Source organism: Mauremys mutica, chromosome 3 (genome assembly GCF_020497125.1).
Source record: "Mauremys mutica isolate MM-2020 ecotype Southern chromosome 3, ASM2049712v1, whole genome shotgun sequence".
Lineage (NCBI taxonomy): Eukaryota > Metazoa > Chordata > Testudines > Geoemydidae > Mauremys > Mauremys mutica.
The window spans coordinates 9,515,877-9,542,670 of NC_059074.1; the positions used below are offsets into that span (position 1 = coordinate 9,515,877).

At 43.6% G+C, this 26,794-nt stretch overlaps 1 protein-coding gene across 10 annotated transcripts in view; it reads left to right on the forward strand.

The window, feature by feature from the left end:
* HMBOX1 (homeobox containing 1) overlaps nt 1–26,794 on the forward strand; it is a 155,024-nt gene that overhangs the window by 82,842 nt on the left and 45,388 nt on the right. For all 10 annotated transcript variants that reach the window (XM_045008507.1, XM_045008510.1, XM_045008508.1 and 7 more), the window contains 3 exons: nt 7,024–7,503; nt 9,552–9,637; nt 18,249–18,359. In XM_045008507.1, the coding sequence (XP_044864442.1) occupies nt 7,024–7,503; nt 9,552–9,637; nt 18,249–18,359 (677 nt within the window). The remainder of the gene's footprint in view (nt 1–7,023; nt 7,504–9,551; nt 9,638–18,248; nt 18,360–26,794) is intronic.

A 26,794-nucleotide genomic window follows, 5' to 3' on the forward strand; every position in this document is an offset into this window, starting at 1 on the left:
GGGTATGGAGAGCAGCTATCCTACCAACACAGCCTGAATTCACGGAGTGGCTTTGTCAGGACTGGGCCCAAGAGAACGATGCTGCAGAGGTGGCATGTCTTCCTTCTGCACCTTTTTGGTTGGGATAAGAAGATAAGAACGGCCATACTGGGTCAGATCGAAGGTCCATCTAGCCCAGTATTCTGTCTTCTGACAGTGGCTGGTGCCAGATGCTTCATGGTGAATGAACAGAACAGGGCTATTCATCAAGTAATCCATCCCCTGTCGTCCAGTCCCAGCTTCTGACAGTCAGACGCTTAGGTGCACCTAGAGCTGGCGTTCTCAAACTTCAGTGCACCGCGACCCCCTTCTGACAACAAAAATTACTACACAACCCCTGGAGCAGGGACTGAAACCTAAGCCTGCCTGAGTCCCGCTGCCCCAGGTGGGCCAAAGCTGAAGCCCAAGGGCTTCAGCCCCAAGCCAGGGGCCTGTAACCTGAGCCCCACCACCCAGGGCTGAAGCCCTTGGTCTTTGGCCTCGGCCTCCGAGGAGTGTGGCTTGGGCTTTTGCCTCGGGCCACAGTATGTCTAACTCCAACTTTGGCGACCCCATTAAAATGCGGTCCCAACCCACTTTGGTTTGAGAATCGCTGACCTAGAGCATGGGCTTTGTCCCTGACTATCTTGGCCAATAGCCATTGATGGATCTACTCTCTATGAACTTATCTAATTCCTTTTTGTCCCCAGTTATATTTTTGGCCTTCACAGCATTCCCTGGCAATGAGTTCCACAGTTCACTGTGCATTCTATGAAGACGTACTTCCTTATGTTTGTTTTAAACCTGCTGCCTATTCATTTCATTGTGTGACCCCTGGTTCTTGTGACATCATTAAACCACTCCCAATGAGCAGCAGTAGCTATGTTGGTGGGAGAGTGTCTCCTGCTGACATAGTGCTGTACACACCAGCACTTCTGTCAGTCTGACTTAAGTCAGTCAGGGGTGTGTGGTTTTTTTCACACCTCTGACTGACAGTTTTACCAACAAAAGTGCTAGGGTAGATATATCTAGTAGTAGTAGTAACTGATCCACGAGAGGACCTTCCCTCTTATCCCATGACTGCTAACTTTGCTTAAGAGCCTTTGGTGAGGAATCTTGTCAAAGGCGTTCAGAAAAAGTCCAAGTACACTCTATCCAGTGATCACTCTTGTCCACATGTTAGTTGATCACTTCAGAGAATTCTGCAGATTTGTCACCTAAGAAGAATGGCTTAGGTGTGGGAATCTCCCTGATCGCTGATTCAAAGAATTGATTTAGCTTCTCCACAATGGCCTGGTCTTCCTTGAGTGCTCCTTTAGCACCTCCATCATCTAGTGGTCTCACTGATTGTTTGGAAGCTTTCTGCTTCTGATGTACTTTAAAAAAAATCTATTAGTTTTTATGGCTTTTGCTAGCTGCTCTTCAAATTCTTTTTTGCCCTGACTAATTATACTTATACATTTGACTTGCCAGAGTTTGTTCCTTTCTATTTTCCTCAGTAGGATTTGACTTCCTATTTTTGAAGACGTATTTTTGTCTCTCACCATGTCTTTTATTCTGTTAGCCATGGTGACATTTTTTTCTGTCCTTTTTACATTTTTTTTCCTTAAATTTGGGGTAGACATATAGTTTGAGCCTATGTTATGGTGTTTTTAAAAAGTTTCCATGCAGCTTGCAGGCATTTCACTCTTGTGACTGTTCCTTTTAATTTCCATTTAACTAGCTTCCTCATTTTTGTGTATTTCCCCTTTTTTATCTTAAATGCTACCGTGTTGGGTTTCTTTGGAATGCGCTCCACTCCCCTCCCACCCTACGCCATAAGGATGTTGAATTTAATCACATTGGTTGCTATTACTGAGCAGTTCAGCTATATTCACCTCTTGGACAAGATCTTGTGCTCCACTTAGGACTAAATCAAGAATTGCTTCTCCCCTTGTGGGTCCCTGGACTATGTGCTCCAAGAAGTCATTAATGGCGTCTAGAAATTTTATCTCTGGATTCAATCCTGAGGTCACTTGTTCCCTGTCAATATGGGGATAGTTGAAATCCCCCATTATTATTGGGTTTTCTGTTTTTTGTAGCCTCTCTAATCTCCCTGAGCATTTCACGATCACCATCACCATGCTGGTCAGGTGGTCGGTAGTATATTCCTACTTCTATACTCTTATTGTTTAAGCATGGAATTTCTATCCATAGGGATGCTGTGGTCAAGATCTGAAGAAGAGCTCTGTATAGCTCGAAAGCTTTTCTCTTTCACTATCAGAATGTGGTTCAATAGAAGATATTACCTCACTCACCTTGTCTATCTTAGGTGCATTATAAATATTTAGATACCATGGGCCCGCCAGTGGAGCTCTGCCCCCTTGCATCAGCTGAGGATTGGGCCTCCACATACAAAATACAAATATACTTGGCATTTTAGATTTTTTTTTTCCTATTTGGCATCTAAGTAAACATGGCCAAAATAGGTCCTGTGGTTTTAAATGGTTTGGTTCAAAACTGACATACACCATGTTTCACTAGTATTTTACATCAGGCTGGTTTTTGGTAACTGATCAGAGGATACCGTACATGATTACAGCACAAGATCTGCAATGGTTGCAGATATTTTGTTATATAGGCAGTAAAGTTTGACAGCCTTAGCACATCATAGCCATCACTCGCGCAGGGTACCTGCAGTCCTTTCTCCTCCATCCCCCCCCCCACCTTAATTTTGCTTGCCGATCCTTTCACAGTTAGTTAAATCTTGCAGGAAAAAGAGGGCACTAAACAAAGCAAATTGAATTAATGTTAGCCAAAGGGGTTAAGGAGAATAAAAGGCTCATACAAACGTATGTGGAGATAAAGTACTAGAGAATGTCCATTAATTAATGAGGTGGATGAAATTAATTATTCTAAAGTGGCTGGTTTGCTTCACTGCTTTGTCAATTGGTCTTTAACAAGGAAAATGAAAAAGGAGGTATGAAGAACTAGAAAGTAACTAAGACATTGTTAAAACAACTGTACTAAAAACTCAGTATAGTTATTCTTTAAAATGCCATGGATGCTTGGTAACATTGAACGTGTTCTAGTGTTGCCAACTCTTGTGACTTTTATTGTCAGTCTCACATTATGTGGTATTTTTCTTGAAGTCCCAGCTCTTGCATTTGGATATGTGAGAAGCTCATCTTTCATTTAAAAACAAAATCAAGTTTGTAGTCCTCATGGTTGAGTAGAAGATCTTGAAAATGTGACCTGCCATTCAAAATCCACAAAGCAAATAAAAAGTCTTTCATGTATATTATTTAAAAAAAACCAACCTCTTGGCTCATGGTTTTTGGGTGTCTGACTCACAATTTAAAGCATGTGAGCATGAGCTTAAGACAATTAATTAACAAGGGAGGGGAGGGATAGCTCAGTGGTTTGAGCATTGGCCTGCTAAACCCAGGGTTGTGAGTTCAATCCTTGAGGGGGCCACTTAGGGATCTGGGGCAAAAATTGGTCCTGCTAGTGAAGGCAGGGGGTTGGACTCGATGACCTTTCAAGGTCCCTTCCAGTTCTAGGCGATTGGTATATCTCCAATTATTACCTTTTTATTGCCTTTAAACTTGCAGAATTGTTGACGGTCCTTTTTGAGAAGTGATGGAGAGCTGGGAAAGGAAAACTGGATAAACCAAAAGCCGACTGGCTCCTTGCAGGCTGTGGCGAATGTTTCTCTTGCCTGGTATAGTGCCAGTCTTTGGGTGTGTCTACATTGGAACTGGAAGATGTAAATTCCAGCTTGAGGAAACGAGCATATTAAGGCCCCAGTCCTGCCAGAGCCCATGAAGTCACTGGGGCTCTGTGTGGGTGTAATGCATTTTAGGATCCTGGCCTAAATCTGTAGATGTTATTAAACTGGAAAGTGCTGTGAACCAACCCAAGGGTTGGTAGGTACATGATACAATACTTAGGCCAGGGGTGTGAAATATCCATCCCCTTTGAGTGACGTAGTTAAGCTGACCTAACCCCCAGTGTAGATAAGGTTAGGTCAACAGAAGAATTCTTTTGTCAACTAAGCTACTGCGTCTCAGGGAGGTGGATTAACTATAGTGACAAGAGAAACCTCCCGTTACTGTAGTGAGTGTCTGCACTGAAGCAGTAGAGCAGCATAGCTGCAGCTGCGCCACTGTAGCAGTTTAAGTGTAGACATAGCCTTAGCCTGGTCTACACTGGGGAGCAGGGGGGTGTCAGTCTAAGATATGCAATTTCAACTACGAGAATAGCGTAGCTGAAGTCGACATATCTTAGATCGACTTACCTCCCGTCCTCACGGCGTGGGATCGACGGCCATGGCTCCCCCGTTGACTCCGCTTCCGCCTCTTGCCCTGGTGGAGTTCTGGAGTCGACGGGGAGCGTGTTCGGGGATTGATTTATCGCGTCTATACAAGACGTGATAAATCGATCCCTGATAGATCGATCGTACCCTTACTGTGTGTTCTTAAGAGAGGTTAGCTAACCTTCAGTAGCTGACTCCAGTTAAAATAGCAGTGAAGACATGGCAACTTAGGTTAGCAGCTTGAGTTAAAGCTTGAGGTTGAATTCAAGTTGCTAACCCAAGTTAAAATTGGAGTTGCTATGTTTTCTCTCCTATTTTTAACTCGAATTAGCAAACCTGAGTTAAGAACCCACCTTTGTTTGGCAGTATAGACAAATTACTGGACAACCACTAGAACACTGTGTACAGTTCAGGGCACCTTGGTAATAGAAAGACAAACAAACGGAATGGAATTCAGAGAAGGATATTCCCTACAGTATGTATAATTTCATTTTCCCTCAGAACTGAGCTAAATGATCTGGGAGCTGGCTTCCATCTCTTAATTGTTTGCAATTCCATTCAGTTATTAGATTTCTACACTGACTGTTACACTCTGCATATAGTTGGGAGCCAGTTTTTTTCAAATTTAAAATAATCCTTATTGGAGAAATTAATACTAATCAGCCATAAAAGTCAGACTCTCATGGGAGTGATACACTGCCAGTGGCAGCAGGAGAGCAGCGTTGGGAGCGTCACCTGGAGGGGGCATGAGTCTCCGTGAATCCTCCTCCCCCTACCCACCCATCTCTCCTCTAGTGGCAGCAACAATGGGGAGCAGTTGTGAGGACATACACACTTGTAGACTTCTGAAGAAAAATGCACATTAGTTCATTTAATCATTTTGAAGAACGCAGCCATAGCCACTTCTCCAGTTGTGAGGAGCAGTGCAGGACTGGAGGCGGGAGGTTCTGCTTCAGTGCCCCTCCCTCTCTACCCTGGGATTCCATCTACAAGGGCAAAACCCTTTTTAAAGGGACCCATGCACCCTGTATCAGCATCATGGTATGGCAGCATAGCTCTAGCATGGCCCATCTCTCTCCCCCAGGTCACAGAACTCCAGCTTGGGGTGTGACTGCCCAGAAAGGACCCCCCCCTTTATCCACACCAACCCCAGCAGTAGTCAGGGCTGGGCACTGCCATGCCACGGCAGCTTCTGTATGCCTTTGGCCCAGCACAGAGAGAGACGTAAACACTGAGTTCATTGGGGGTGCAGGGTTGTTGGGGCAGGCAGCCCCAATCCTGTAAAGGCTTGGGATTCTCATCGTGGCTCCGTTCCCCCACTGGTTTTAATATGCTCCTTAGGGCTCCCCACACACACTTAGTATGTTGTCAGCTCTCTCTCCCACCACTCCAATGAGCTTCAGAGAGTTTCCCATTGCTTCTCCCCTCCCACCGACTCTGTAGGACCACAGGAAGGGGAGAATGCCCCCATAATTTTTCCCCACTCTCATGCTGCCCTCTGACCTCCGGCTGCCACCTCCAAGATCTTCTGATGGCTGAGAGAAGGACCCCTGCTTCCTGCAGACTTTAGAAGATCTGTGGTAAGGAGACTTGAGAGGAGAAAGTTTAAGGGGTCGTATGGCATTTCCCATGGATCTGCCGAGGCCTGCCAGGAAGGGGGAGTACCCAGCAAGCCTTAGGATATTGTCCACCATTTTTCGAAGTTTAGGAGGAAAAAAGTTTTTTTTTGACAAGCCTCCCTAGTGATTACACATGAGATCTGCCTTTACAAAGAACAAGGCTGGGGCCTTGTTTCTTTAAATGAAAGAGCTCAGGTCTCTAACAGTAATTTGACATGCTGCACTCTGCTTGTCAGGTCTGGTGATCCATGGCAATATTCCAGATTCAAAAGTTAACAACTTCTGAAATCGAACTTCAATCAACTAAACATTGGTGCTGCGGGGCACTAGATTTCAATTAGGGAAGTTCAAGAAACTGGGTTTTAGCTCTCTCCTTCCTTCAAGAAAGTTAAGACTACTTGAACTCATCACACTTCTGACATTAGGGAATCATAACTCATGAACCCGTTTCTGAATCACTGAAGGTTTCTAAAAAAATTGTACCTCTGGCCAAGTGCTAACCTGTGAGTTTCGAGACCAATGGGTAGAACCCTGCAAATCTGCGGCTATCTACTTTATATCCACAGACCATGTTTGCGGATAAGATGTGGATATAAATTTTGTATCAACGCAGGGCTCTACCAATGGGACTTTGCTGGGGGATTTGGCGGTTGGGCAAAATTAGGCATATAACGGAATCTCAGTTGCAGCCTTAATTATGGAGCAACTGTTGTCATTCCATAAGGCATGTTTATTGAAAATAAGAGAGCAGAAAAGGGAGCTGGGGGTGGGAAAGTAATCCAAAGGTATGTTGGGCGGGATTTGAAGTAAGAGAGTGAGATATTATCTGAAAACTGTGCAAAGTTATCCTTTACCAGAAGCAAACAATCAACCTGAAGTTAATGGGAGCTTTGCCGTCGAGTTCAATGGGTGAGGGATTCCACCCATTGGGCCTGCTTGCCCTCTCACTTGCATGATTTACACTGGTGTAAATGAGACCAGAATCAGGCCTATTGTCTTCTGTTAAGTGCCATACCTGAGGTGCTGTTCATGTCCCATAGATAGCTTTTGCACTAAACTGTTTGCTTTCACATTTCACCTTATTTTTAGGCTGCTGGAAACCATGTCTCACTACACAGATGAACCCAGGTTTACTATAGAGCAGATAGATCTGCTTCAGCGCCTGAGACGTACTGGAATGACCAGACACGAAATCCTGCACGCCTTGGAAACCTTGGACCGTCTCGATCAAGAGCATAGTGACAAGTTTGGAAGACGGTCTAGCTATGGAGGCGGTTCCTATGGCAACAGTACCAATAATGTCCCAGCATCTTCCTCTACAGCCACAGCTTCTACACAGACTCAGCATTCTGGGATGTCCCCGTCACCTAGCAACAGTTACGACACCTCCCCACAGCCTTGCACTACTAATCAGAATGGGAGGGAGAGTAACGAGAGGTTGTCAGCGTTCAATGGGAAGATGTCACCCACTCGCTATCCACTTGCAAACAGCTTGGCTCAAAGGTCGTACAGTTTTGAAGCCTCTGAAGAGGACTTGGACGTAGATGACAAAGTGGAAGAATTGATGAGGTTAGTAAAACTTGTAGAAGGTTCAGTAAATCAGCCTGACGAACCCTTTAAGAGGAGAACTGCATCTCAGGGGCGGGGCGGGGGGTACTTTAGTGGTTTTTTGTAGTGTCAATAGTGTGAGAGGTGCCTTAGATAATTATCCCCTTGTTTGTCCTCCGTTGGCCACCCTCCCTTTCAGAGCCCTGTGCACATTTGTCCTGGGCTACATCACAGATCCCTCTTCAATCTTATTTTTTTCCAAAGCCTGGATTGACTTTCTCATCTCAGTGCACTGTTTCCATCCTCACCACATTCAAATCCCTTGGAAACAGCCCTCCTCTCCTATGAGATTCTCTACCACTGGCTCTTGTCAGTCCAATGCCTTCTCTTTCCCAGTGTTGTATGGGAGAAGAGGGAAATGGCTCTGTTAATGCCTTCCTGAAGAACTTGCAGTATATCATGTCTGATCTGCCTTTTGGATAGTAAGCTCCTTGGGGCAGGACTGCCTCTATTTGTGTGTTATGTAGGGCCAAGAATGGCAGCACTGAAATAAAAACAATTACGAAAAGGCATGTTTCATCTATGGAGAGCTTACAGTCAAGATCAGTGGTCATCTTTTTTTCCCTTTGAGGGGCTTCTTCCTTGTTAGACAGGATACCCCTTCCATTTAGCAGTATGGGAAAGGTTAGGGGGATTGTTACTCCAAAGTTAAGAATCCATGATCTTAATAGTGTATCAGATGAGAGATGGAAAATTGGCTCCAGGAAGAGACAGAATGAATGGGGAAATTTAGCATGTGTCTTTTAAATTCTGTTGTGGTTTTTTTGTATTTTATGATTTATTGGTTGTTTTGGAGTGGTATGTTTTCTCATGTATACTTGGCAAATATTGGACTGGGGCTTGCAGACCCCTGGAGGACTTGAGTTTTAAGGAGGGACTGAGTGAAGATGTGGTGGCAGGTCAAGGAGGCTCAGAAATGAGTGGGAAGAACACAAAGGAGGTGGTTAGTTATGCTCTTGGGCGCAGCGTAGTGGGGAATCTGAAAGAGTTGAGTGTAGCAGTAGGCAGGCGCTCCTTTTGCTGAAATCTACCTGTTGTCGAATTGGGGGTTCATGAACATGATTCCACAGATAGTGTTTGGTGCTTGTTCAAGTTGAAATGTCCCATGTTTTCTTGTGTGGAGGGTGAGGGTTGGGCATAGAAGAGATGATGAACCCGCAGTTTTTGTGTTTTACTCTCACTTTCCGAGTCTAGGCTGTTCACATTACAGTTTTGATCACCGAACCCTGCCCAGAAAAAGCTAAAGAAAAAATGTGTTACCCAGGAATAAATCCTACCTGATTTTTAAAAGCCAAACAAAACTGATTCTGAATTTCATAGGCGCAGGCATTTGTTTACTGCAGTTTAAGCTAGCTGCACATTACAACCCCTATGAAACCAGTAAACTCTTTCCCTCTTAGCATAATTATTCAGTCCCTTCTATACCATCTCTCCACACTTTTTTAAAAATAATCCTTCCAGAAAAACTAGGGATATAACGCTGATGGGTATTCCTTCATTCAGTGCACCCACGCACCATGCTTTTGGGGGCAAGGGAGGTTGTTGGGGTGGAGGTTGCAAAATCTCTTTTCCTTCCTTCAGCCCCGTTGTTTGAAATGTTCTAGAGGGCTTGTCGATATCCTCATTTGTGGAGCTAACCATGCAGACCCTGCTATCTTTTATTTTTTGTGCTTCATTTTACGACTGAGTTTTAATGCTGGTGTGAGAGATTTATTCATCCCTGTGTAATGAAACTTTGTACATTCCATGTGGCAGCCCTACACCTAGTATGAATTATATAGGCTATGAGTCATCCATCCGCCTGATGGGATGCTTTGATCAAACATGACACTCATTAAAAGAAGTGTCCACTGGTGAGCTATTTTGCCTGTTTCACCTCCCCCCTCCCCTCCCCCCCCCCAAGGCAGAGGCCCTCACCCTTAAGCAAAGGAAACAAAACCATTTTACATCTTCAGAGTGCCCTTTGGCCTGTCTGTCTCTCTCGTTTTGTTGTTGTTTTGTTTTGGTAGGAGGGACAGCAGCGTGATAAAGGAGGAAATCAAAGCCTTTCTTGCCAATCGGAGGATTTCCCAAGCAGTTGTTGCACAGGTAACAGGTAAGAGCTTGAAGAGCCCTTTATTCATTTTGGGTCCTGTGTCTAGCTGCCTGTGTGTGCTAGTGCAGATGTTGGAATATTGCTCAGCTTTCTGCATTGCAGTGCAGATCTGTCAGCTTAGTCATGATAATGTATGCCTTTGATTTAAGACCCATTGTCCCGCACATCATAGAACTTCCCAAGTGAATCACTTTTTTTTGTGTGGCTTTTGCTAGCAGCTTTTATTTTACAGCATTGCAATAAGCACAGAGTTCCTATCTTAAAACTAAAACAGTTTTCTTTAATTCTGAAGTTACGCTACTACATGTGGCAAATGTATATACCCAAGTATATACCTGGGAATGTATCCATGGCTGGCACCAGTGCACTTAGCAGATTGATTGTGAGAGTTTGTCCACTTGTCCTTGAGTCGCTAATAATAATAAAAGGCAGATGTGAGGGGTGAGGGAGTGGCCATATTAACTCTAACCTTGTTTCAAAAGGGAAAGTACCATATTTCTTCCTCTTTCCCTCTTTTTCTCCATTGGGATTAGGGATGAGTGAGCAGACCTCAGTAGAACTATTTAGATCTCCACACAACACTCTGTTTGCAAAGCACTGTACAAATGTAGATTGATTCTTTGCAGAGAGGTTTAAGTGGCTTGGCCAAGGCCATACAAAGAGTTGGTAGCAGAATCAGAAGTAAAACTGAAGACAAAACACAACTTACTCTTCCTGACCTTTATTTATTTATTTTTTTAGAACCATGCCTAAATAGAAGTCTTGAAATAGTCAGCTAATTAAGAAAGAAAATATGACTAATAATAGTTGTATGGAGCTATACCCTGTCTCATAGAGCTGGAAGGGACTTTGAAAGGTCATAGAATCCAGTCCCTTGCCTTCACTAGCAGGACCAAGTATTGTCCCTCACAGATTTTTGCCCTAGATCCCTAAATGGCCCTCTCAAGGATTGAACTCACAACGCTGGGTTTAGCAGGCCACTGCTCAAACCACTGAGCTACCCCTCCCCCCCGTGACTGGAAGTGCCAAACTGTTGTGAGAAGAGAAGTTCTAGAAAATGGCCTTGTAGGAAATGATCCTGCACTGATGGGAAGATGGCCTGGATGGTATTCTAGCTCTTTTCCATCTGAAGAGAGAGTGAACAAATGTGAAGAGAGAGCGAACAAATGCTTGGGCAGTGTGCCACCTCTTTGGTGCACCCACTCTCAGTTTACAAAGGCAGATGCTGCAAGGAAAGGAAAAGAAACAAGATGCATTCCTTGGATCTTTCCAAAATTAGAGATATTTCTGGCCCTCTTGTTATAAATCCCTATTTGACCAAAAAAAGCCTTCCTCATGTATGAACCCCTCCCCTAAAGCTTTACCTGCAGGCATTGCCAGTCGGTTAGGCCTTTAAAGAAAATGCTAACATGGACAGTGCAGCTCTATTGAAGGACATTGCTTCAGGGTTCCAGGTATAAACTTTTAACTCCCCCGTCTCTCTAAAAAGGGTATTCTACAATTGGGTTGTTAGGGGTGAGCACATGAGTGAGTGACTGTTAGCTGCGTGGTGTATGTGTCAATTTCAAATCACAGATCTTGACCTAGTAACTTGACCTATGCTCATGTAACTCAGCATAGCTGCTGTAAATTTATTTGCACCAGCTGAGGCTGTGACTCTTTATCTCCTTCTACTTGCCAGCAATAGGCCCCCTTTTTTTCTTCCCCATCTCGTCACATAATGTTACTGTTCTTGATGCGAGAGTCTTCTCTGCTCAATCTTCTGCCATTTGGGACTATTTTCCTGTCTTCCTCCATCCCATTTAAAATCTCCTCTGAAAACCTCCTTTTCCCTTGCCTAATCTTACCTCTACTTCAGCTATTTGTAAGACACACCCCTCAATAGGTCTATAGCCCAGGTCTGTAGACCTGCCATGCTGCAAATATCTCCATGATGCTACTCAGCAGCAGCTGTAACCAGCTTGTGTTCTATGGCCCAACATCCTGCTGTGGACACAGACCATGGGCAGTCCCATCCCAAGGGGTCTGACAAGCCGCAGCCTCATGGTTCCTCATTGGCTCCCCACCCTATATAGACCCAAGGGGCATTCCAGGAAGTATCCAGGCAACAGTGTGGATCTTCTGCAGTTGCCATAATAATTTCTGCTCCCTGCTCTGACCTTGGCTTGCCTTGGACTTTGCCTCCTCACCCGTACCCTGAAACTTCACTTGGACTCTGACCTTTGGTGTTGACTCTGCCAAGGAACCTGACTGCATCCTCCACTTCTCCCAACCTCAGATTTGCTCTAACCCTTGATCCCAACTGCCCTTGTTGGGATCCTGTTTAATTTTTGTGAAGTGTTTTGGGATAGAGTTCGTACAAAAGGCACAATACAAAAAAAAAATACACTGTTTACTATGCATCTGCAGTAGCAAGCGATGACTTTTTCCTTTTATTTCTCCATCGCCGGCAAAGGGGGGAGAAGGAGGGGAGAGAAAACATATATAATTGTAGCTGAATGTTGAATTCCGTTGTTGAGGTAGTACAATGTAGGCCTTTCAAGCTGAACCATAGTCCCCCTACTTAGTTTTGTTTTGTTTTTTAATGTCCATAAATTTATGAAGTGATCAAATAATAAAACTGACATGGAGTAGTAAATGCGGAAGGCACACAGTGAAGTCTTCTGTAGTGTCAGAAGAGAACAGAGTGAAAAATGGCAAAGGAAATTATGAAATGGTGACTAGGAAATAAAGAAACGATTGATAAGGAGCAAAACCCAGCAGAACGTTTACTAGCGCTTGTACTAAATACAGAAGCTGCTTTTTATAGTAACTTTCTTTAATGGTTTCAGTAATAAGATAAACAAGAAGCTCCTGGGTTGGGAGCTGTATAAATAATCTTCTACTGATAAGAAAAATGACAGTATAAACAGGAGCTAATAATAGTTCCTGCTGAATTTCCCATCTTGTTGTTTGAAACTCCTTTAACCTAGTTGCAGCTTTACTCCCTTCAAGGGTAGGTTTTCAGCATTGCATGCCATGAGTGAGATGCCAGATCCCCATTAACAATAACGAAGAGGGGTACGTATGAAATCTGTTGTGATAAGCACTGAAAATTTGCCCCTGAACTAAGTGGTTATAGGTCCTAGGGCAAACTGGGGGTCCTGACCCAAGACGGAGTCACAAGACTATTGTAGGGGGGGTTGCGAGAGTGGCGGCTGCTGGCCAGGCACCCAGCTCTGACGGTTACACTGCCACCATCAGCAGTGCAGAAATCAGGATGACATGGTATGGGAGGGTCGTCACAGCCTGAAATGTTTTCAAAGGAGATCCCAGAAAAAAAAAGTTTGAGATCCCTTGCAGTAGGGCAAAGAGTGTTTTTCTGCACTTGTTAAAGGAAGCTGCCAATGAATTTAGGACCCTGATGTAGGGTGTGAATTTGGGGGGGTTTGGGGTGGGGTCAGAGTTTAAGTGTAGGTTTATGAAACCTAATACATGTGTTATGTATATATTTAATGAAGGGGCCATAAAAGTATCTGAGCACCTCACAGATTATTAATGTATTTGTGCTCACAACACCCCTGATGCCGGGTGCTGCTAGTATCCCCATTGTATAGATGGGGAACTATGGGACAAAGAGGCTAAGTAACTTACCCAAAGTCACACAGGCAGTCTGTGGTTGAGCAAGGACTTGAACCCAGGTCTCCTACATCCTAGGCTAGTGGCCTAGCCACCCAGCCATCCTCTCAGTTAATATGTTTAATATGGAGCTCTACCTGTCTCATAGAACTCGATGGGACCTTGAAAGGTCATCGAGTCCAGTCCCCTGCCTTCACAGCAGGACCAAGTACTGTCCCTGACAGATATATTTCAAAAATATATAACGAAAAGGGTTTTTTCCTAACATGTTTGTCAACAATCATTCTGTTCATTCTACTTGTGTGGCTCATCCCTGTCCCACCCTTTCTCTGTCTTGACTATTTAGACTATAAGCTCTTGAGAACAGAACCATCTCTTATGGTATGTACAGAATCTAGCACAAATAATCATCATCCATGCAGTGTTGGAAAGCCAAACACAGCAACATGGAATAGCGCACATAGCAAAACCAAGTATGAAGAAAATGAAACTGATTAGAGTAGTTCCATTGTCACACTGAATGGAATTGAAAAAGTTATCGATCAGCATAAATGGTGAGAAACAGGTTTTTAAAATATTTGATGGTGGTGGTGACACAGGTGAGAATTTATTTTAACATGATTTTGATCTTTGCACCTTTCCTCCAATCAAACCTTGCTAACGTACAAAGTTGATCGATGTTCTTTGCAGGCACGTATTTTACAAATCCAGGATTCGTTATTATAAACACAAGAATAGAGGCATAAAATCAGTCAGTTCTCCTCCAAAACCAGTGCTTAATTTGTGCCTGTGCTTGCCAGAGCTGAGCCCCGGCACCTCTAGGCTTGGCAGTTCATAGCCCCGGCATCTCTGGGCTTGCTGTGTCAGTTATGAAAGTAAAAAAATTGCTTGAGTCTCGGCACCTAATTGTTTGAGCCCCGGCACCTCTTTCATTACAAATTAAGCACTGTCCAAATCCCATAGTTTCCTGGTGCTTCTATATACTATTTTTGCAAAGGACATTAAAAAAAAATAAAAATTACAGCCATAGAGGATGAACGCACCCATCTGTGAGAGGAAGGGGAAAAACTGTTATTAGGGGATTGTGTGAGCAGCAGTCTCCAGGGTTGTGAGCAGGTACGCACTGAACACACTAGAGTAGCGAGTTTCTCTGCCTGTCTCCTCCTGGTGTTGGTTTTTGCTGCCTCTTTGTCATGTGGGAGGGAAATTTTCTCACAGATCATCTGCTTGCGGGACGTGGCCCAAGGAGCAGTGCAGTCTAGGGAAAAACCTCTGGGTTATCATCATCATCATCTCTGAACTGGAACCTGCCATGGGGAGTGTGTCTGGGAAAAAACCTGTCAGAAAGAAAGGGCAGGGGCAAAGTGAGAGCATGGAGAGGAGCAGGAATGGGGACAGAATTGCAGGCAAGTGACAAATATTCATTAAAATGTCAAACTTATCAAAATTTGCCATGGCTCTTTTGTGACTGCCTCTCCCCCCGGAGTTTTCTGTGACAAAGCTGAGTGCCCTCATCATGATGTACAGTACTTCTGGCTTGTTGGCTCAGAAACCAAAGGACCTAGGTCTTCCTCATGAGCCATGGGTCGGTCTGAGAGATTTTTTCCAGACAGCCGGATATTAGATGCTCCAGATAATTACCTTCATGAATTTGCCTTTGGCAGCAGTTTTTTCCTGCCAGTGTCATTTCCTGAAATAGCAGTATTAGAAGCTATGTAACTGGATGATACTGGTGTTGGATTGAGAAACATCCCTTTCCCAGTGCTCTGGTGAGTCCACTGTATAAAACCAAATTTTTAGGAACTAAAAACTGTATCACAATCAAATAATCTTTTTTGTTATTTGTTTTTGCTACGAGGGTCATTAAAAATAAATCACAGAAGGATGGAGTTGTGGATAAGGCCCTACATTGGGACTCAAGATATCTAGGTTCAATTCCTGGCTCTGTCACTCACTTTGTGTGTGATGTTGGGCAAGTCACACTCTGCCTGCCTCGGTTTCCCAACTGTAAAATGGGTATAATAACACTTGTCTATTTAGGCAGCAAGGTCTTTGAGGCAGAAATCATCTCTTGCTTTGTGTAGTATATACAGTGTTGGGGCCTCTAGACTTGATCATGATACAAATAATAAAAACTGACAAGTCAAATTTGTGTATTTCACAGAGGAAATAATTCCCAGTAGCCTTAGTTAGCATTTAATAAATACAAAGTGTTATTTAATTTGCATTAGCATCCAAAATGTGCTAGCATTTTTCTAACTGGAAACGACAATATTTGCCCCAGAGAGCATCCGATCTGAACTGACAAAGAGAGATGACGAATTGGGGAGGAAAGTGATCACAAGAAGTTTGAAAGTGATGCGGTAGTAAAAGGGGAACCTATGGAGAACTCAGAAAGTTGACTGATCGAAACAGTGAGCAAGGAAGATGATCTTAGCAGCTGCATTTTGTATGGGCTGGAGATGGGAGGGTTGAGGGTGATGTGGGTGTTGGGGAAACCACAAAGACTGGGATATGAGGCCTGAACAAGAATTTTAGCTGTGTGGACAGCGAGAAAAGGGTCTGATTCTCAACAGAAGTGATTACCTGGAATTAGTGTATTGATATAGATGAGATGCAGCCCACAGCATTCTGAAGTGCAGGTCCTGGGATGCAGTAGTCATTACAGAGCATGTCATGTTGGAACCTGCAGTAGTGTGCATAGAATTTGTGGAAGAGCACTGTTCTGATCTGTGCATTTCAAGATCCCGTACAAAGCTCTGTTTTACAGAAAGGGGTTGACTGCAGAGTGACGTACCAAAGACCACAATGAGTCAGTAGTGAAGCTGGGAATAGAATCCCAATGTCCTGGCTCTCACTCCTTTGCTTCACCCACTGGACCAGGTTACCATTAACGTTTGCAGGCAGCACTAGTGTATTAGGTAGCTGCAATCTGTACTATTTTATACAAAACAAGTGTAGCAAGTTGCCAGTGCAACCTCTCAGGCAAAGCGTGGATGCCCGAATGTATTATTATGAAAATATGTTCTGTATCCATAACTGTAGTATCTGATACTTTGCTTTTATGTCCTACTTTGTTACCAAAGAGCTGTACACACAATATTTTTATTATATAATTAAAGGCAGACCACAGTACTTAGAAACCAGATAATAAACTAATGCTACCCTCACCCAGCAACAGACAAAACTCATCCAGCTGAGAAACCACAACTGAGAGGCCACACGCTTAAGTCATGTAGCACTGTGCTCAAAAAGCGGCCTGATACGGACTGTGATGGAACACCAAAGGACACAGGTTTCAGAACCAGGTCCCTTTACTGAGCACATGCTTCCAGCTGACACGATTTCAACCTTGGGGATGACTAAGTGGGACTGTCTCCGCTTTTTGCACCATCTTTGATAGAGAGGGCAGAGGCAGTCCCTGAGAGAGGCTGGTTGGGAATACAAAATGGATATACAATAAAAGCATACAGTCCTGCCTGCAGCAAGCCAGTCAGAATATATTCATGGAGCCTTCAATTTCTCTCCCGCATCCTTGCACAAGGATTTCTGTTGAACACAAAGGAGTTCCTGTTTAAAAAACCAAACCCACCCTTTTCCTGCAGGACAAATGAAATTTAGTAGCTCCAGAATTATATATAATGCAGGCTAGTTGGACTCCCCTGAGATTTTGAATCATTCTGAAACGCTACTAGTATCTTTGTTTAACTCAAAAATACATGTTAGGAAAAAATCCCTTATTAGAAAAAATGTAAGACTCCAGGGACCTATTTCTTGTAAGTTAAATATGATCATGAGATCACAAGATGGGCGAGGAAGGTGTGATTACCTCATGAAAAGCAATCTTCGTGTTGTGTATTATAACTCTGAACAGGTGTTGGCACAGGTGGTGTTTAGCAATATATTGTTACTGTGAGCACCTCCTAGGACTTTAATCCCCAAAAGAGTTTGTATGTTGTTAACCCTTTCTAATGGCTGAACAGCCTTGTTGAGAATGCACCCTTGGCATTTCCTTTGCCCTTTCTGTTAGTCTTCTGCTTCAGCCATTTGAACACTGAATTATAAGGAATAGCTTGTGGTGATCACCAATGAGTATGTGATTCTCATCCGAGTAGTTTTTGAGTCCTGTTTCTATACTTGTGAAACTGGTTAGTTTTGGTTTGTGTCCTTATTAATTTGTCCTTCAGTGTTATGGATGGAATGCCGACGTTGATCCTGCATTCCACTTCACGCTGGAAAAAAAAATATTCAGCTTCTGGAAAATTTTCTCCTCTTACTATTTTTATGCAAGTCTGATTTAAATTTCTCTTAGAGAGATGGAACTTTTCACCTCTAGGTCACAGGGTCTAATCCAGCTCAGGTAAATAGTGTTTGGAAGCGGTTTATCATCTGACAGCTTGGTTTGGTTTTGTTTCTGGCCTGTGAGATATGACTTGGTAGGTGAATGACTTCATTTTCTGTTGGACTAATATCTGTATATCTCAAACTGCTGTTCTATTTTCACCTTATTGTCAAGCTCTACATGCACTGCAAACATTTTATCATCATAATCCCTTTAATAACCTTCTTCGTCTGTAGATCTCGAAGCACTTTACTATGACGGGTAAGTACCAATATTCCCATTTTATGGAGGGTAAACTGAGGCACCACGATGTTATGATTTCCTCAAAGTCATGTTGTGAGAGTCAGTGGCCAAGCTAGGAATAAAACCCCAATCTCCTCACTCCAAAGTCTGGTGAACTTTCCACTAACTGCTGGACTATGCTGCCTGCTGTGGGTATGGAGGCTGAGTCAGGTCAAAAATAATAAAGGACAAAAGTTGAGGCACACTGGTGGGACGCTGTGCGGGAAGCTTGAAACGTGTACCTTTTCTATGTATAAAATATTAGCTTTCAGTTTCTGGGCCAGTACCTTTCACTAGCACTGGATCCGTTCAAAATTTAAATAGAACAAAAGCGCGCTCTCTCTCTCTCTCTCTCTTTCTTTCTTGTAGGTATCAGCCAGAGCCGGATCTCTCATTGGCTGTTGCAGCAGGGGTCAGACCTGAGTGAACAAAAGAAAAGGGCATTTTACAGATGGTACCAGCTTGAGAAGACGAACCCTGGTAAACAAAACAACCTAAGGTTTTACCTCTGAAATAATCCCTGGGTCATGTTTGCGAGTGGCACTGATTGTTCACTTCACCTTGCTGAACTGAAGCGTCTTCCAAGAGGTGGCATCCCGTAACTGAGTTACTTTTTGGAAAGGGGGAGGAATGGGGCTAAGCCTACTTGTGAACAGAACTGTTTTTAAGCGTAAACTCTTGGTTGCAGCAAGGACCCAGAGCACTGCCTCTCCAGCTGTTCAGCTGTGGCCTGTTTCTTGGTTGCTTGGCTCATTTTCACACCCTCTGAAAGTGTGGGGATATGAAGTCTTGTTGGAGGTGTGATCAGCTGGCTTTAAATTTACACTCAGTCTCTCAGTATAAATAAAAGATAAGCCCTGTTGGATCAAGAGAAGGGAACTTTAAACATGCCATGGCACTGAAAATAGCTGTGTCATATAAACTAACAACAGGAGGTTTAAGGACCTGATCCAGAGCCCCTTAAATCAACGGCAGTCTTTCAGTAAAAAGCGACAGAGTCCTGTGGCACTTATAGACTAACAGACGTATTGGAGCATAAGTTTTCGTATCACCCATGAAAGCTTATGCTCCAATACGTCTGTTAGTCTATGAGGTGCCACAGGACTCTTTGTCGCTTTTTACAGATCCAGTCTTTCAGTGGACTTCCATGGGTTTTGGATCATGCCCAGAACCTGTGGTTGGGATATGATGGTGTCAAGATTTGTCTTGCAAAGCCTGCTTGCTTCTCCTCTGAAAAATCAAGAGAGAGTTCAGATATAAAGAGGAAAAGTAAAGTTCTCCATTGCTCTAACTAAATTGTGGGTGTAGAAAATCACAGAAATAAGGGATGGAAGTGTTACTTGTGAAGTTATCATCTAGTCTGTCCCCTTGCAGGACTCTTCCTTGTAGTTTCTTGCTTGACCCAGGCTTCCACTACTCTCTTGTGACAGACAATCCCACAGTCCTTGGCTGCCACCTTGATACTATTCAGCCTCAGTTTTCCTTTGTTTAATCTGAAGCCTGCTTATACCCACCCTGTGCCATCGGTCTTCCCTTTGAAATGTAATTGATTTAAAGGGAATCAGAACTCAGTGTCTGTCTGAGTTCACTTTGCTCCAAAAGTCTGAGTTCTGTTAAGTCCCACCAGTAAAACCAGATTCTGAAAACCAGTGCTGTGTGTGTAAACCGCACATAAAGAGGCTTCATACATTAATTGGTGCAGGAATACTTTAATTTAAGGTCAGCTAGGTTCAGACACACAGTTCTGAGTTTTGTCCTCTCTCTCAAGCATCTGGAAATGCTGTTCAGAGAGTGAATGTGCCCAGGGGAGGGAGGTGCTGACAGGTTGCTGTGATCAGTGAGGAACACCAATTTTACAATCCCTGTTGATGTTGCAATTGGCACTGTCTAAGGATCTGTAGGGTTACTGGGAACAAGTTTTAGCATCAGCTGCCTTCAGATTCTCAGGTTCAACCCCATGGAATAGTTCCCAGAAATTCCCCTTTGACACAAGATATGGGCCAAAAACTGACAGGAAAAGAGGACTGGAGCTTTTGGAAAGAGCTGAGAAACAGGATACGGCCTCTCCTGAAGATTGAAACTGCTGCTTACATTTGTTTCCTATAACCTTATGGATCCTTCTGCTAGTATTGCCTGGGGTTGTTTGGGAGAGAGTGTTCTGGGCCATGCTAAGAGAGTCCTTGTTGAACTCAGCAGTGACACCTTCCTCCTCCATATGTTCCTATGTGTCTCTTCACTCCTCAGAACTGATTTCTGATGAGAAAAAATGAATTGAGGTTAAACTCTAAAGTTCTGCTTCACTGTCTGACTGGCTGAGGACTTGTCTGGGGTTTTTTTTTTCTTTTCTTTTCTTTTTGTATTGGCATGGGAGAGATTTTCTTGAACAGCCGCTGACTGGGGTTTTTTTAATTTTGGTTTTTCATAAGGGACCTTACACAGCCTTTTCAAGTACTGTAAAGACAAAGTGACACTTATCTATGCCAAGGGATTGCACTGATGCCTTTAAATTCCCTTTAGGACCAACAGAACATTCAATTTACTGAGAGAGACTTGGAAAAACCTTTTTGTTTTTCCATAGCTGTTCGAATTTTCCACTCGAGGGGATTTTTTAATTTTTTTTAGGACAATCCGCTGTTTTGAGCTGTTGCCATGCAACCGATTGTATTGCAGTCCAGACCGGCCAGCCAGTGGATAATTAATATGTATTGGTTGAGTGCTAATGGTGAATACGTCATATAGACAGAGATATTGTTCTTGCCTGAAGAAACTTACGTTGTGCTTGGTGCTGTACGACCATTCAGTAAAACACAGCCCTTTTTCCGAAGAACTCACAAAATTAAATTATCAGCATGTACCTTTTCCGTTTTCTAACTTTCTACAGAGAGGCTTGCTTTGTTTTGTCTGTTTTTCTTCCTGTCTCCCCTACAATGCCATCAGCTGGAAAGACAACTGTGTTCATTTCCCTTCCGGGACTCGTTTACTCTGAGCTGTGGTGTCACATTGGGAATTGGGGGTTCTTTGGTGACAGTGGGGCATGGGAGCTACTTTCTCTTTCTCAGTTTAATTCTTATTTAGGTAAATTTATATCTACGAACCTGTCCCTTTTTGGAATCTCTTAGGCTGAATTCAGCTGAGTAACATTGAAAAAGACACTTGCTTCCCGTAGAACAGGAACAGTTTTGAAGGGCCAGGAAGGTAGATAAAATCAACCTGGGACCTCAAGAGGAAGGATGGTTTTGTGGTTAAGACACTGGACTCAAGAGATGTGGGCTCAGTCCCTGGCTTTCACACTTGCTGTGTGACCTTGAGCAAGTCATTTAAACCCTCTGTGCTTCCATTCCCATCTGTAAAGTGGGGATAATACTTCCTTTGTCTGACTTGTCTATCTAGACTGTACGCTTTTCAGGGAAGGGACTGTCTCTTACTGTATTTGTGTACAGCACCAACATGATGATAGTCTCTCTAGATGCTACTGTAAGACAGAGACAGAACAGAAATACAGCAAAAAATGAGACACTTCTTTTTTCTTCTTTTTAGTTATATAGCAGTGCTGCATAGGTGGGTTATGCTGTAAATCACTCGCATACAGTCCTGCATCTGCTAATCTAGCAATTTTGTGTTCTGAAGCCTTAGAACAAGAAGATTTTGTAATGTTTGCCGCTATTAATACATAAGCGGGCTCACCTCCTCCAAAAGTTTTGTTGGCTCCCACCTTTGTCTGGCCTTTGGTATGTGTTCTTTGCTGTTCAGTTTTTCTCCATGGATAGTCTCTACATCTTTCTATTGTCTTTGCTTGTTACTGTTGTTCAGACAGCCTCAGATAAACTAGTTTGTTATGAAATAAAAATAGTTATGGGAAATGTTTTAACTCTGATGCAATAATAGGGCCGTATTGTTCCTACTATATATAATAATCTTGCTTCCAACTTGATGATAAGTGGTTTTCTGGAGAAGAGGACATTGGAGTTAATGATAATGCTGCAAGACTGACAGGTCATTTTATGTGTTAGCGCTTGTGTTTTTCTTTATGGAAGCAGTTGCAGATCAGGGTGAAGGCAGATTTTGTGTAAAGAAATAATCAGTGCAAAATATTAAGATCAGTTGACATTGGAATGTCTTCCATTTAATCTAATTAACAGTGATACTTTTTTATTGAGATGGGGCATTTTGGGGGAAGGGACCATGTCATGTTTTGCGGAGAGCTGAGCACCTGTTTGGTACTTCATAAATGTGTTTTGGAATCAAATTTAAGCATTACTGCATCAGTGAAGTCTTGCATTGTTCTAACAAATCTTCCCATGCCCATGTTTTGAAATTAAAAAATTAAGGTTGGCCTTAATAGATTGGCTGGGAGCAGGGGGCAATGTGAGATGTTCATGGCTTAGCAACCTTGGCACTTTCTCTCTGTCTGGGCTGTGACAGAGCCGGGCAGGCTGTAGAAATGGTGTGTTAAGACTACAATGTGGGGTCTGATTGCCCACGTTTAAGCTTTTTTTTTTTTTCTTCCTGCCAATTAATTAGTAGGAAGGCAGTAATAGTCGTCTTGGACAAGGCTGTGTGTGCTGCCAGGTTGAAGAGAGGCAGTTGCCAGCAACATGTAGCATTTTCCATAATTTTAATGCCACGGGAGCCCTTGTCTGGCTCTAAAAGAAAAGCTTATGGAAAAAGTAAGATGCTGGCTATCCCAGGAGCTTTGTATTTGGGCGGCGATGGTATGATTGTTCTTTAATAGTGCATCAAGTGTGCTAAGTGTTTCACAGAAAACAGATCCCTGCGCTGAAGAGCTTGTACCTAAATGATAGGCTTGTCTGTTAAATTGCAGGGAGTCTAGGTTGCAGTTTCAAATCACCAAACTGATCACCAAATTTGGGCTCAGGAAGGATATTTCCCCCAGGTCAGATTGTCAGGAACCTTAAGGGCATTTTGCCTTTCTCTGCAGCATAGGGCATAGATCGCCTGCTAGGATCATCTGGGCATCTCTCACCTAATCAATTCCTTACTGTTGCTGGAACCCCAGACATTAGTGACACATTGGTCTCTCCTGTTCTCTGCCAGTGGCATGGAATAGTTTAGTCTCTTGAGGACTGAAATTCTTTAATCTAACTAAGGTCATTGGGCTCAGCATAAGGGCATCAGGGTGAAATTTACAGGCAGTCAGAATCAATGATCCAGTTGTTCTTTCTGGTTTTAAACTCTGTGGAAAGAGGACATGGTCCCTGCCTCCAGGAGTTCTCAATCTAAGGACAGACACACAAGAAGATGGCGATTAGGGGAAAGGGAACAACAAATAAACTGGTAACCTAGCTGGCAATTTCAGCACAGAGGCCAAACACTGAAAGGGTGATGGAGTCTGAACTCCTCCCTGGTACCTAGATGTGGTCCTTCCAGGGAACCAGTTAGTCCCATCCATTTCATTGCAAGGTCACATCTGGCATTGGATGACGGTAGGAGATGCTAATCCTATATGCTCTATGAATAGGCCTTCCCCACACTTTATCCCACACAATTTATCTCCCTTCATGCACAGAGTTCCTCACCTTTTGATGCATATACCAAGGCACAGTTCTCAGAGCTTTTACTTAATTGCTTCCCAACTTTGTGGCTCTGCTCAGCCAAAACCATAGCAGTATCCCTTCTTTTAAAAATCTGCTGGTTTTAGGGCCAGATCTTGTGATCTGTCATAGGCTTTTGTATACACCCATAACTGTACAGGTAAACTAGATCTGCATGCTGAGGTGCATTGGTATAATTGAAGAATCTGGCCCTTAGTATGGAACATGCTGTGCCTTTGTTTTAGAGAAACTATAGAAGCAGAGCTGGGTGGGCAGAACATCAGAGTGATGCTTTGAGGCAGCAGGTTAAAAGAACAAGTGACCAAAGGGCTCAGAGGAGAAACTTTCTCAGATTCTGTCACCAAAGATCATGCCAGCAGTTCTTATGCTGAACAGCACTTCCCCTGTCACCAGTTGAGATCCAAGCACCTGATGCTCCTGTGTGGTTTTCCTTGTGCCGGATCTCATGTGCATGTGTTGAGGTGGTGGCCTATATTCATCCCCAGTTCTCAAAACATTTCTCCAGTGTCTGCCAACTGCTCTTACTGATACTGCCCCATGGAAAAGAGAAATGGGTGAATTGACCCACCAAGGCTATCACTACCCAAAACAAAAAACAAAAAGGCATTTTATACTCAGTAAGTAAATACATCAACGCCTGATTTACATGGAAGCAGATTTATGCTCTAAAAAAAGTATTCATTTTTTTCCTCCTTTACCTAAGAAACATAATATCATTACTCTGCAGCTGTTACCTTGATGCTAAGCATCACTGAAATGCCCACTTTCATTTTTATCTGATTTCTGAGAGAGCACTGCTAACCAATTGCCTGCTTATGAGCAGGTGGAGAGAGCCTCTGCTCTCCCAGCTCCTGGTCAGGGGGAGGTTTGTTGGTAAGACTGGGGGATGGGGGAGGAGAGGGGGACTAGCTTTTGCCTACTCTTGCTGACCCATTAATTCTGTGTTTGAAGGGCTGTGTCCGTCAGATACTTTTCTGAAACATTAGAATGTACAAATTCATGCACCAACATTGGTAAAAGTTGGCCAAAATCCTACTTTGAAATGATGGTGCAACCAGCTAATGTTGTTACATTTAATTGGGTAAATATTTTGCACAGGAATAAACTACAGCATAGAGTGAGGGGGGAAGACAGCGCTACTGCATGTAGGGCCGAGGGAACTTCCCCAGACACTGCCCCCGTGTGCGCAAGACTAACAGGGATGTGCTTTACTTACTACTGACTTACCCAGGAGAAAGTTTTAACTCTTCAAGAGACTCCCACCCTTCTCAGAGTGCTAATCCTCAGTAAGGAAAATAGCCATTGGGCAACTGATACAGCCAAAGCTGGTAATGGGTTCTCCACTCATTAACAGTATGTAGGGAAAGCATTGCTAGGGTTAAGCCATGTGAGGTTCTTCACCCCCTTCACTCTATTACATACTGGCAGACAGCTAAAAAGTGACCATTTTTAAGTGCTTATATACCAATGCTAGAAGTCTAAATAATAAGATGGGTGAACTAGAGTGCCTCGTATTAAATGAGGATATTGATGTACTTAGTGGATGAGGATAATCAGTAATACCAGGGTACAAAATATATCAAAAGGACAGACCTGGTCGGGGAGGGGCACTATATGTGGGGAAAAAAGTGTAGAGTCAAATGAAGTAAAAATCTTAAATGAACCAAACTGTACCATAGAATCTCCATGGATAGTAATTCCATGCTTGAGTAATAAGAATATAGCAGTAGGGATCTATTACGGACACCTGACCAGGATGCTGATAGTGACTGTGAAATGCTCAGGGAGATTAGAGAGGCTATAAAAATAAAAAAACTCAATAGTAATGGGAGATTTCAACTTATCCCCATATTGACTTGGTACATGTCACCTCGGGACGGGATGCAGAGATAAAGTTTCCTGACAGCTTAAATGACTGCTTCTTGGAGCAGCTAGTCCTGGAACTCACAAGAGGAGAGGCAATTCTTGATTTAGTCCTAAATGGAGCACAGGATCTGGTCAAAGAGGTGAATATAGGTGAATGGCTTGCTAATAGTGACCATAACATAATACAATTTAATATCCCTGTTGTGGGGAAACACCAAAGCAGCCCACCATGGTAGCATTTAATTTCAGAAAGGGGAACTACACAAAAATGTAGTTAAACAGAAATTAAAATCCACCGTACCAAAAGTGAAATCCTTGCAAGCTGCATGGAAACTTTTTAAAGACACCATAATAGAGGCCCAAATTACGTATGTATACCAAATTAAAAAACATAGTGCGAGAACCAAAAGAGTGCCAGCAAAGTAAAAGCAGCAGAGAGACACAAAAAGGCATCCTTTACAAAGTGGAAGTTAAATCCTATTGAGGAAACTAGAAAGGAGCATAAACTCTGGCAAGTCAAGTGTACAGATAAAATTAGGAAGGCCAAAAAAGAATTTGAAGAACATGTAACCAAAGACTGAAAAAGTAATGGCATAATTTTTTTTAAGATACATCAGAAGCAGGAAGCCTGCTAAATAACCAATGGAGCCACTAGATGATAGAGATGCTAAAGGAGCAGTCAAGGGGGATAAGGCCATTGCATAGGGTGACCATATTTCCATATTCTGAATACGGGACACCTGGTAAAATTACTGGAATTCAAGTGAGTTCAACATCAATCAGAACTATGCAGAACAAACATTCAAATTAACATCAAGTTGACTGAGCCCCAGTTAAAAAGAAATACCGTGTAGCTGGATGATTTTATTTATCTTCTTATCTTTTAAGTTTTTAGGATTCACACAGGGAGGGGTGACAAACACACCCCTATCCACACACACTCCCATACACCTCTCTCACACGGGGGGTGACCGACTGACCCTGCCTGGTGCTCTCTGCCCTCCATGTCTGGCTGGGCCCCCGGGACAGACCCATCTCCCCTGGTACCTCGTGCCATGTCTTCCCGAGGCAACACGGAGGGGCTGGAGGGGGGGAGGGGCAAGGTCACATGCCACCACTACCCAGATTTCTGCCAGGGTTCACCCCGGAACGTAGCCAGCAGCATCCTTTCAGCACTGCGGGAGGAAAGGGACAGGAGCTGCTTCCTGGCGGGTGAGGAGGGAGGGAAGGAAGCACTATGTGGGGCTTTGGCACATGCAGGGCTCGGCTCCTCCTGGCCAGCGTCTCGGGCCGGAGGATCTTGGGCTTTCCCAGGGTGCCGGCCCAGCCAGAGGCAGTGGGGGAAGGAAGGAGCCTGCCGTCCAGGCTGTTGGTGAGCTGAGCGCTCCGAGCAGAGGCTGGTTCTCCCCACAGCTGGGCGTGGGATGCCCTCCGCGGGGGGTGATGTGGTGGAGCAGCGGAGCTGGGCGGGGGCAA